General features: G+C 39.5%; 1 protein-coding gene across 3 annotated transcripts; it reads right to left on the minus strand.

Moving 5' to 3' along the window:
* Positions 1 to 12,855, minus strand: LOC124142320 (double-strand break repair protein MRE11-like). Of its 3 annotated transcripts, none has more exons than XM_046510731.2 (8): positions 12,698 to 12,855; positions 9,692 to 10,758; positions 9,272 to 9,365; positions 5,314 to 5,411; positions 4,024 to 4,115; positions 1,835 to 1,954; positions 1,156 to 1,583; positions 1 to 570 (listed from the first exon to the last, which is right to left on the minus strand). In XM_046510731.2, the coding sequence occupies exons 2-8, from the start codon at positions 10,722 to 10,724 to the stop codon at positions 384 to 386; spliced, it is 2,052 nt and encodes a 683-aa protein (XP_046366687.2). In that variant the 5' UTR covers positions 10,725 to 10,758; positions 12,698 to 12,855; the 3' UTR covers positions 1 to 383. The 3 variants fall into 3 exon arrangements, with proteins under 3 accessions (XP_046366687.2, XP_046366685.2, XP_046366686.2); XM_046510729.2 differs by having other exon boundaries at positions 1 to 573; XM_046510730.2 differs by lacking the exon at positions 12,698 to 12,855 and adding an exon at positions 11,822 to 11,949 and having other exon boundaries at positions 1 to 573.
* Between the last annotated feature and the right edge of the window lie 6 nt (positions 12,856 to 12,861).

Below are 12,861 nucleotides of genomic sequence, written 5' to 3' on the forward strand. Positions count from 1 at the left end.
TTTTTCATAATCAAGTTTAATCAGATATACATGAGCTACAGCCGTGAAACCCACACAAGGCCTTTCCTTCAATAGACATGATAGATATTTGTAATAATTGGACAATGTACTGATCAAATCTAAACAAATGGTATATATAAACCATGTTTTCAGGATCAAATTTGAGAAGACCTGTCATGACAGATTATGAAAAAATCAGTGTTGTTTTACTTCTTTTAAGCAGTATATTACATTCTAGACATTTTCCTTTTTGTGTGGGCATACTTCCTCGCATCTTGACATCAATTCATGTATGAAACAAAGTACAAATCTTCATCAGTCATGCCTCAGTCACACTGCATGTTACTAAATACAGGAGTAAGTTGGATGGTCATAAGCATACTTCATCTTCGTCTCTTTGATGAAGACATTATATCATCGTCGCTGTCTGAATCAAATGCAACACCTCTCCGAGATGGGGTTTTCTTTGATGGCTTCTGACTTTTCTGCTTTCTACTTGATGACGAAATATCAAATGGATCGTCATCATCGTCAATGGTGACCACATCGTCATCATCAGACATGTCCATGCTACTGTCAAAAGAAGGCAAAACCGTAAATCAATGTCATACATGCTTCTAATGCCAAGTGAGGTGAAATGGGGTTTAACTGTGCATTCAAGATTATTGCACTTGTATAGCAATGTGCATGCATGCTCTTGGACTTGTCCGGACTAATGCCGGTTTTATGGTGCTAGCTCACTGAAATACCATCCACAGTTTTAACATTGACACCCTGTAATGTAGAGCACTAGGCATGTACCATCTTTTAGCATCTTTTGGTATGACGTGTCTGGAGATTGATCTACCGACCTTCGGCACTTCAAGCAGACATTCTGTCCACTAGAACATGGAGATGGTAGCTTCTAATATGAAGCAGCAATCAGTTTCACTCCTTTGATGAATTTCTCATCAGAAATACAATGCTATGTAGTTCTAGTTCGAAGTCAACTTTCAGAAGATAAAACAGAAGTAATAATCATAAAAGCAATATGCTTAACTTGCTATTCTATTAATTGCAATTTTCACCTTTTTTTTTTAACCAACACTTGGGGTAGACCCGAGATTAGATTAATGCCTGATACTATGGTGGGGGGGGGGGGGGGGAAGTCCCTACCTGTACGTCTTTCTCTTGTTTCCTCCCCTTGCACTCCTCTGTGAGACAGACGAAGACGATGCAAAGGCATCCATGATGGATCTATTCCCATTGGTTGCAATAACTGGCTCCTTATTTTTTCCCCTGCCTCCACGTGACCCCCTACCTCCACGTGATCCTCGACCTCGGGTTGTTTCCTTAGCTCCTCTGCTGCGACTCCCTCGTCCACGACCTCGACCTCTCGTCGGCTTTGCTTCTTCCTCAGAGTCAAGACTCATCCGCTCATCCTCGCTGGTGCGATCCAGGGTCTGTGAGCGCATGGAATGAGCACGTTTAAGAGCCTCCGCAACTTCTTCATCCTCCTCTTTCCTCTTCTTCCGCTCCTCGCGGAAATTTGTCACCTCCGTGTCAATCCTGTCCTCACTGGCGTTCCGGACTTTCAGATGATGCTTAAACAAAAAATGACAATTAAATATTTTCATACAATAAATTCGGACAATAGATTTGCAATATCATACCTTCTCCTATGTGAAAGAAAATAATTTTCAAGATACAAAAGGGCACTTGCCCACTAAACTGAAGAAGTGTGCATCATGTTGAGTTATGTGTTGGCTGAAGTTTAGTACCAGTAGTTCTTTGTACTTGCCTGAATATTATTATTATTATTGGGAGAGTGCTAAGAAGTCGTCTTAAAGTGTACCTGTGTTTTCTGCAACTGGTACTTGACAAGTTCCGAGATTGCCTCCCTTTCCTCCTTGTCTACATACTCCTTGACAGCATCCCCCATCCCCTTCTCTGTCAACAGCTGCAGCTTGCTTGTCTGCAACAGTGAGTGAGTAAACTATAACATCTGAAATAGTTAACATCGCAGTCCAAATCAGAACGGAACAGAAACCACCAACCAGAAAAGACAATTTGGTATACCATACGAATATTATACACCCAACAGAGCTACAGATAAGCAGCTATTTGCGTAAAATACCCCCCAAAAATATTCAAAACCCAATTACTTTCAATTAACTTGCGTACAGAAACGCATGCATTAAATGAAAAACTCAAATGTATAAAAACAGCACCCAATACCCAATGAAGCTTTTTCAGCATGTGTACAAAGGAGCTAATTTCCGAAACACAATTACGAGCTAATTTACTTTCCAAGTCAAGCCTATATATTTAGAACAGTTATATACAGGGGTTGAAAAATAATGAAAAAGTTACGTGACCAAGGGCAAGTATGACCAACAGTCTTACTTGCCCTATTTTAAAATGTACTTGCCCAATATCAAACTAATAAATTCAGTAAAATGTTACATCTACTAACTGAGAATAAGAGATAGTTTTCCCTCGCTATTGCGCCCCTCAATATTGCGTTAACTTGGTTATGGGCATGGGTCCCACAATTTACTTTCACATTTAATAAACTCAAGTTTTACACTGGCAGGATGTTTTCCCCCATCTCAAAAAAAACATTATCAGCTGATCACCGCAAGCACATCACGCAATACTCACATTTACAGCAACAACGATCAGATTACCGCTATTTATGCCTTGAAACGAACTTAAGTTGAGAATGGATACATATATCTTAAATGCCATACTTTGACTCGTTAAATGTCATATCTGTTATAGTCTGACTTAGGTGTCAACAAAGTTTTCGCGATCAAGAGAGCGTAAGCCTCAACCGTGACTTGTGTGTTCCCTCACTATTGCGCTCTTCAATATAGCGCTAACTTGGTTATAGCGCGCAACAAAGCATGGCTCCTCAAATTGTAATAACATTTTTAATAAACTCACGTTTTCCAATGACACAATGTTTTCCCCCCATCTCAGAAAACATAATCAGCTGATCACTGCGATCACGTAACACCGGATATACCAGTCACCAAATCTCTTATAATACAAATCTGGCTGTTATCACTGCACCTGTACCTCACTGCGGCTGACGACAAGCATTCAATAGTGAGAGCCTATTCAGCCCAGTATCCCTAGGCTCAGAATACTATCAATAGATAGATAGATAGATAGATAGATAGATAGATAGATAGATAGATAGATAGATAGATAGATAGATAGATAGATAGATAGATAGATAGATAGATAGTGAGTGAGTGAGTGAGTGAGTGAGTGAGTGAGTGAGTGAGTGAGTGAGTGAGTGAGTGAGTGAGTGAGTGAGTGAGTGAGTGAGTGAGTGAGCGAGCGAGCCCAGGTCTTCGGCATGACGAGCAAATGCCTTAACCTTTAAGGCTACCCGACAATAACCAAGCAGGACCAAGGCGACATTGTGCTCTTATTACATATGGTGCCCATAATAAATACTGACTGTCCATCCTGGCCGAGCGACACATGACGACTTCAAAAGAATAACTCAACAGGCAGACACACTAAACACGTTGCTGCAACACACATGGACACAACGATGCAGACACCGAGATATATACTACTCAAATTTTGACAGGGACATTTCTGTTATTTTGTCCTTTACACACCGAAATTAAACAAGTTATTATTGTGTATAATTCTAAGAAAAGTACCTCTGTTACATTATAGCCTTCTTTAATAATTCACTGTGTAGAATTCTAAGAATTTTACCTCTATTAGTATTACATCAGGAAGGAAGGCTATGATGTAACAGAGGCATGTCAAAAGTGAGTGAGGGAGTATGGTTTTACACCATTTTTATCAATATTCCAGCATCATAAAGGAGGGGGACACCAGAAATCGGCTTCACACACTGTACCCATCTTGGGAATTGAACCCGGGTCATCGGTGGGACAAGCGACTGCTTTAACCTCTAGGCTACCCACCACCCCCAAACAAAACTGACCACTGAGCACACGCCTGTGTGTGGTGCTACAGTCAGGCTGAGATTGTACACTTTCCACTACTGACCTCCTCCACCTGGACGAAGTAGTCTCGCACCATGTCCTCCACTCGCGCACTGTCCAGAGACTGGGGTCGGATCATGGCCAACAACTCGTTGTCTGTAGGACAAATAATGATTGTATTAACATGTGGAAACTCGGAAATTTCAACTTGTTCATCAATGCCATCACTGGGCAATACAAGACAGCAACATCCTTTATAACTTTCTGGGGCGGTCGGGTAGCCTAGTGGTTAAAGCGTTAGCGCGTCACGCCGAAGACCTGGGTTCGATTCCCGACATGGGTACAATGTGTGAAGCCCATTTCTGGTGTCCCCCGCCGTGATATTGCTGGGATATTGCTAAAAGCGGCGTAAAACCTCACTCACTCACTCATAACTTTCTGCAACAAATGTTTACAAACATCTGCCTTCTGAACATAATAATAGATCAGTGAACCTAGCAGTAACACTTTGCCTACACATGCAATACAACACATGGTAATATTTCAGCTATATTACAAGGGGCCGGAAAACACATGGCTGAGTGAGTGAGTGAGTTTGGTTTTACGCCGCTTTTAGCAACATTCCACCAATATCACAGCAGGGGACACCAGAACTGGGCTTCACACATTGTACCCATGTTGGGAATCGAACCTGGGTCTTCGGCATGATGAGGTAACGCTTCAACCACTAGGCTACCCGACCGCCCAAAACATGGTTGACATCATGAGCAATGATCAACACCCTTACAATGACACATAATCCCCAACACCTGCAAGCACCCAGTCCTCATGGCAGTGGGCTCTTGCAAAGGCATGTTGTACTGGGAACCTATTCTGCCCCGAGATTCACGATGAGCTGACTCTAGGGCAACTGTAAGGGGCAGTTTCATTGGCTACATACAACTACCCCTTAGTACAACTGTCCCCTAAAGACTCCAGTTTTAAGCCATGTCTGAGGTCTACAACTATGGAGTGAGTGAGTGAGTTGGGTTTAACGCCGCTTTTAACAGTATTCCAGTTATATCGCGGCGTGTCAGCTTAATGTGGGGGGAAAGCCCGAAGTGATGCAGGTGTCAGACGTTTACCACTTCGGTGAAACCCACGAGCACGGGAATGGTGCTGACAAACCTAGAAACATAATCGGGGCGAACCGGGATTCGAACCCACAATTATAGGTTTCTGGCGTACCCAAGCGACGCAACTCTGCACAGCGAATCGCAGCGCCTTAGACGACTGGGCCACCCGTGCCCCCCTACAGCTATGGAAAAGCAGGGGCCTGTTTTCCCGTGGCTACACCAACTCCATCAAAGACCACCTGCACCACTCTCCTCCTTCTTCACGCCAGCCTTCTTGCGGTGAAACAACACTAGATCCTTGGGGTTCGCCACTCGGTCCACAAACTTTTGACCAAACCTGAAAACAGAAAGAAGATTTGAAGAAAGAAACAAAATTTCAAAAATTCAGCACCACTATGACCATTAGACATTTGGTATGATTCTGTTTTGTTTGTTTATTTGTTTAACACTGCAATATTCCAGCTATATGATGGCGGTCTGAAAATAATCAAGTCCGGACATGACTATTGGGAACATTTGGTATGAGGTGTTATCTATGGTCATCTACACACATCAATCCAGTGATGGACATCATAAGCATCAACATACACAATTCTGATACAATGACATACATCAGCCAAATCAGCGAGTCTCACCACCCGATCCTGTCGCCTCTTACATCAAGCATGGGATGCTGTAGACCAATTCTTACCTGGATCTTCAGTGTGGTTAACCAGGCATACAATCAATCAATCTTTATTCATGGTACTTATGAGGCCAAAGGCCTATAGTACAATGTGTGGGGCGTGTTACAAATTCATACATTTTCTTAGTTTCATGGCATGATAAATGAACATTGATAGATTTCTAATAGTTTCTGTACAATCACAAGTCATTAATTTACAAAATTTGTTACCGTTTGGGTTGCGGTAGAAATAGTTATTTAGATATTTTGCTCTTAAATCTTCATACACTGGACATACACATAAAAAGTGATATTCATCTTCAGTACAATCAGTTTTACAAATCCTACAAAGTCTGTGTTCTCTTGCAATACCTTCATATCTGCCTGTTTCAATAAATAGATCATGTGAGCCACAACGGAATCGAGAAAGAGCTGTTCTAAACTTATGTAAATTTACACTTAATAGATAAGGTTCTAATATAATAGTAGTCTTAAATGTAGTGTAATAGTTTGCTTTTCTAGAACTAAACAAAGAACAATGCCATTTTTGAATGTACATATCTTTTAAAGTCTGTGTCAAACGGGAGAAGAAATGTTGTGGCATATCTACATGCTGCTGTAACCAAATATAACCATATCCACATTCGTATAACATGTTTTTAACTTTTGATGCCCAATTTTGTTTCCCGTGGCTGTCGTAGAGAAGCATCATATTATAACATTTTTTCGGGCATCTTGAAGATGGCATATTTAATATCTTAACCCAGTATTTAATAACCTTTAAATAACTATTAATATACATGGGAAACCGTCCGCATTCACCATATACCCTTGCGTTTTCTGTGCTAGATTTTACCCCCAAGAACCGTTTACATGCATATAAATGTATTTTCTCAATAACATCCAAATGTTCTAGGCCCCAAATTTCGGATCCATACAATAGCATCGGGCTTATTTTTGTATCAAATATTTTAAAATAAACATCATATGTAACATTGTCCAGAACTCTAAGACTTTTTAATATGCCTACAAAAATTTTCTTGGCTTGCAATGAAATGTTATGTGCATTCATTGACCAAGTTAATCTACTTGTAAAACACAAGCCTAAGTATTTATAAAATGGAACAACTTCTACAGGCTTCCTTCTGTAAAACCATTTTTCTTTTCTGGATATGTTACCACCATTTTTAAAAACTACAACTTTGGTTTTATCCATATTTACAGTAAGTTTTGACTCGTCACAATAACTCTCTAATACATGTATTTGCTTTTGCAGGCCAGGTATTGTGCTCGAGAACATGACTATATCGTCAGCGAAAAGAAGCAGAAATAATTTAATAGTTTCGGGGTGCAGTTGTATTCCATCAGTGCAATTTTTTTGGATTTGATATGCCAAATCATTTATGAAAAAGGAAAATAAGAAGGGACTTAATATACACCCTTGTCGGAAACCCCTGCTACTTACAAAAGTATCCGATATAGCGCCATTGTTCCGTACACATACCTTCACATTTTTATATAGAGAGCATAATAACTTTCCAATTTTGCTACTTAGCCCATGTCTTTGAAAGTGTGACCACAAGTTATCCCTTTTCACAGAGTCAAAAGCTTTTGCAAAATCTACGAATACAGCATATAGCTTCCCTCGTTTCACTGATAGATATCTCTGAATTATAGAATATAGGATAAAAGCATTGTCAGTGGTGGAGTATCCTTTTCTAAAACCTGCTTGTGACTCACTTATCTTATCCAAAGAATCCGCCCAGAAAACAAGTCTCTTGTTAATAATTGAAGTAAATATTTTACTGAATGTACTTAGGAGAGTTATGCCTCTGTAATTATTAACATCGCTGGTTGCGCCCTGTTTGTGAAGAGGGACAATAATGCCAACTGTCCAATTATCTGGAAAATATGATCTCTCTAAAAGGATATTAAAAATTAGTTCCAAATATGGTATTAAAATGTCTGAGGAATGTTTAAAAAACTCTGCTATCACATTATCATTTCCAGATGCCTTATTATCTTTAAGGTTGGATATGCTGTCAAAAATTTCCTCTCTAGATATTGGACATTCAAGAATATCATCTGTTACGCTGTCAACTTTATCTTCCATGAATTCCATGTCAAATAAATTGTTATTGTCATGGCTAAATGGAACTGAAAACAGTTCCTGGAAATGCTCAAACCAGGCTTGAATATCAATATCATTTTTGCAATATCTATTTGGTTTAATGGCTTTTAGCGATGACCAAAATGTTTTAGAATTATCTATGCTTGATTCCAACAGTTTCTGTTTTTGTTCGAAATATTCTGTCTTTTTTTTCCTACAAACATCGTTGTACTGATTTCTTACTCTATTATAGTCGGTTAGTGATCCTCTATCCTTATTCTTTCTAAAATTATTCAAACGTCTACATCACTCCTTTTTAAGTAGCTGGCATTCGCTATCAAACCATTGTTGATCATATTTACAGTCCTTATTCATTTTCTTCATATCTGATGCAGCAATAATAACAGCTTCAGTGATATACCTAATACTTTCTTCAACATTAACAAATGCTACATCTACAGCCTTCTCCAGTAAATCATTCGCAGTCCCAGAAATAAGGTTTATTCTAAACTGTTCAGCCTTCTCTTCAACCCACACAAATTTGAAGGAAGCATTGTTACGTGTATTGCGTGGCATAGGGTCATTTACTAGAAGCGTACGTAAACTAGTCGTGACAGGAAGGTGTGATGACTCGGCTCGAGACGGAATGTCAAAGCTATGGCACATATCAAACAACTCGGACGAGGCAATAACATAATCCACCACACTCGCACCCTGATTTCCTATAAAAGTAAAATCTCCCACCCCGGCGTCTGACCCGCACCTTCCATTCATAATATGTATATTTAGTATACTGCATAAATCTAGTAAGCTCTTTCCAAAATTATTCAAAGATAAATCCACAGAAAATCTTTTTAAGCTGAAATTGTCTAACAGAAATCCCCATACACTGTTATCATGACCCTCGAGATATTCAAGAATATCATCTTCTACAAAATCAGATTCCGTGCTAGCTCTGGCATTCAAGTCTCCCCCAATCATCAAATAAACATCATCACAATGTGCTAGTGTATCAAGTAAGTCATTTTGTAATATTTGTATACCATTTTTGCATTGCCTCAAAGGGTTGGTGTACCAAGTCGAACATTCAGGGTGAACATAGACACATGAATATAGCAAATCTTTTTTAGATCCAAATACGGTTTTATCTAACAGCATAAAAATGCCACTGTCGTAAACTTTAGACCATTTTACATATTTAACAAGCTGCTGTCTAACTAATATGGCAATACCACCAGAAAGTCTACCAAAGTTGGAAATCTTTTCAGCTACTTTGATCCATAGCTTGAATCCTGGCATACATCATGTACATGTTTAAAATTGTTTTCTGTGTTTTTACTGATCCTGAAAAAGGGAGTTGACTGGAGCAGCTAACTTGCAACTGATTTGCAAATCTTAGCAACAAACTAGCAGAATGGTGTACCTATGGATGCTGAATGGTTCAAAGCCAGTGTAGTCGATCCTGAGACGTATGAGGGCTTTTTTTGGCTGTTTCCTGTTGCCTGTGTGCTCCATAGCTGAAATACAAAATATTGGCCACTGTCATTCATTTTCTAATCTTTCGTCATAATATAAAATTATAAAAAGAAAGGGTTCTGAGACTGGAAGGAAGGGTTACTATAGAAGGGAAACTATACATGACCATCCCATTGAACATTTTTCAGAGTTATCTGACCTTGTCTATGTTGTCATTAACCACCAACCCATTAAATACACAAGATGTGCAGATCAAAACTGATGCACATGATGCAGGCAGAAAGAGAAGCAAAATACCCTTCTGTAGCGGTGTCGATAATAGGATTTGGGTCATATTTCAGACACAGAATGAATTTGCGGCCATTACCTGCTTTGTCCAACAATGTCTCAACCTTTTCCGTACAGAAGGCCTCCATTTGTTTTGACACATTGTGATCATCAGGGTTAAGAGTTGTCTCCCCTAGAACTATATCCTCCATATAGAATGGACGCACTGTTTCAAGAGGGATCTTTTTCATCATGAAATCCTTTCCCTTAATCTGCAACAACCCAATATGTTTCTTCACTGTTTCTCCTTCACTCAGAGACGTCGCAACACTGCTTCCTGGCTGACTTACATAAAAGTTCTGAACGCCGTTCCACTCGGGGTCGATTCGACATTCGTGTTCATGCCCCCAAATTATCAAATCCAAGAAATCATCTAAGAACTGCTCAGGGATGTAATTTGTTGCGGAGTGTTTAGATCTGTTCTGATGAACAACAAACATATTAAACCAATCCTCTTGGTTTTCCTTTGGACGCAGCATTGTGACATTCTTGTGTACGAACATCCGATGCAAGCGTTCATCTCGCACGGAACCAAGTCCATACAAACACACTTTTGTATTTCCCTTCTGGAATAACAGGGGGCTCAGCTGAATCTTCTCCAGATTAGATGTCTTCCCAAAATAATTAACAAGTCCAGCGGTGTGTAAAATATCCAACGAACATAAGTTTCCCTGTCCTGTTGGATCGTCATGGTTACCATGTATGGAGAACACTGGCATGGAGACGTTCAAGTTGGGGTCATCATAGTTTAACGTAGGGAACTGACAGTGGTCAAAGTTCACTGACTGGTCGCTGAGGAACTCATACTGGATCGGTTTATTTCCCATACAATATTTCCGTAACAAAGCCATACAGCCATGTAGAGTTCTTCGGGACGGCTTGTTCTCGTGGAAAAGATCCCCGCCCAACAGGACAAAATCAGCATTGTTCTTTGATGCTATCTCCAGAATTTCTTCAAAAGACACAAGAGAATCATTTCCACGAGCTGGGTCTTTCTCCATGTAGCCAAGATGGACGTCTGTGGCCACAATAATCCTGAACATGTCCGGATCATCATCTCTTGGGCGAGACATTATTGATACCAGGCGTTAAGATTGCAGCAAACATCTGAAAATAGTCAACCACTTAATCAACATTGATCAAAAGTAATACAGTAAAAAGGTATACTGTTTGGCAAATGAAACAAATTGTTCAAGTATATTTTTGGCATTACCTATCAGCATGCACAACATGAATGGCAACTTATTTCTAAGAAATTTCCTTTTTGACACAATTGTTAAATAACAGTCATTCTTAGGAATATATGTGTTAATTTACACATGTGGTTCAAGATCAGTCACAGGCTATCTCTAGTAACAATTGTAGTACTCCATAGTAACATTCACAAGTTGACGCCATAGTAACATTCACCACAAATTGAGTCCAACTTAACCTCACATCAGAACCTCACAATTTACCATAAAGTAATACTTAAAGTCTGGAAGGTAATTTAAGGTACCGACGTTTACTACAATATCTGAAAAACTATCGGACCTACTCCAGTCAAAGTTGGTATGAGATTATTTAAACAGTCATACATAACTGGATATTACATTTAAAGACAATCGGTGCATGAATAAAAAATCTGTCATTTGATGTATGTGATGTATTTACATGATATTTCCTGTTTTCACAGACAAGTACATATGTTCATATATAGAGTTCTTCATGTATAATAAAAACATTTTTATTGTTTAATATAGTTTTTTTTTATTGTGGGTATTTGTATTTGAACTATTTGTATTTGAACATCCTCGTGATGTCGGCTGCTGGTAGAAAGGGGAGTGCCATGATTTTCCTTACAATCTTGTGGATGGCATCATCCACCATGTAGGCTACCTAGAAACAGACTGCCTGAGTCAGGTGGAACAGACATCCACGGATGCAGGCTTCTGGAAGGGCTTTACTGATTGCTTTCCATGCAGCCTGTTTGACAATTTTAAACCTCTGTCCATAAACCATTGACCACTCCTACACTCCTAGGTGCTGTAATTGCCGGTCAGTAGCAAGCATGATATGCCTCTCGTCTATTACTCCACTGTAACAATAAACTATTCAACATGTACTTGACAGCTTATTGTAAATTACCGAGAACAATTACACTAATCAGTTATAACAACAATATTAATACCTCAACTCTATAACGGGCCACAGAAAGTCCAGTTCCACCTACACGATGGGTCCACTGGTCACAGTTATCACAGGATACAGCATGTTGATTTTTTCTGACATTCTGGAGTAGGAGGCTAATTTCTTACTTGTATTATTTCACAATTATTTGTGTTTGTAAAAGACGATGCGAGTTTAATTTCTATTATTTTTCTTCAAAGCATGTTATGTTTTCACAATAAGTTGAGTTGTGTATAAGCTAAGTTGGATTATAGTTGGAGTAGAGTCTAATTTCTAATGTAAACTTGTCTCAATTGGCGTTTGCAAGTTACAATGTAAGTTTAATATCATATATTTGACCGTAGCCAGCCGGGGGGCAGGCAGTTGCCCCCCTAGATTTTTCATAGAAAACAGTTTTATTTGAATCAAGTTGGGGAAAAAAAACTGTCAAAAAAAGTTAACTACGGCCTTGCCAAGGTAAAAAGAAAAATAAGGTGCCGCTTGAGTCGAGGTGCCGTTTTCGCCAATCGGTGCCGTTTACGCTATAACCCAAACCAACCACCATTGTGTAGTGTGGTGAAATTAGGATTCGAACACCCACCCTGCGGATCCTTGCAGCCATTATAGCATGATTAGGTGAATCTTTGCGGTTGTTATAACCATCATAATCGTAAAATGAGTTATTCAGGTAGTTTGATTAATTTCGAACAACTTACACGTTAAAAGAATACTAACAGATTAACAGTAATCCAAAACTGCTGACGCCGAGTACATGGCTGTCAGGATACATGAAGTTACGAACGGCGCTGACATTTTGGAAGCTTTGAAAACCTCCCAACCATCATAATCTCAAGCAGTAAATTTGATTATTGACACGATATGCCTCTCTGACACTTACACATCAGCTGTCAGTTGAAACACATGTCGCACTATCCACTGGTCGTCAAGATACTACACATGTCAACGTAAAATTCATTCCTTTTATTTCGTGTTATATCCCGTTTCCGTGTCCCGTGGCGGGGAAAATTGTAGGTGGCGCCCAACCGGACTTCCGGTCATGCG

The sequence above is a fragment of the Haliotis rufescens genome, unplaced genomic scaffold (genome assembly GCF_023055435.1).
Source record: "Haliotis rufescens isolate VD_foot unplaced genomic scaffold, xgHalRufe1.0.p SCAF_11, whole genome shotgun sequence".
NCBI lineage: Eukaryota > Metazoa > Mollusca > Gastropoda > Lepetellida > Haliotidae > Haliotis > Haliotis rufescens.

What these genes read in the sequence shown, in the direction of transcription:
- LOC124142320 (XM_046510729.2), bottom strand. Translation starts at nt 10,724, where the DNA reads ATGTCTCGCCCAAGAGATGATGATCCGGACATGTTCAGGATTATTGTG. An exon ending in GAAGGAGGAGAGTGGTGCAG is followed by an intron (nt 4,116 to 5,313) that starts GTGGTCTTTGAT and finishes TTTGTCCTACAG; the next exon opens with ACAACGAGTTGTTGGCCATG. An exon ending in ACTTCGTCCAGGTGGAGGAG is followed by an intron (nt 1,955 to 4,023) that starts GTCAGTAGTGGA and finishes TCACTGTTGCAG; the next exon opens with ACAAGCAAGCTGCAGCTGTT.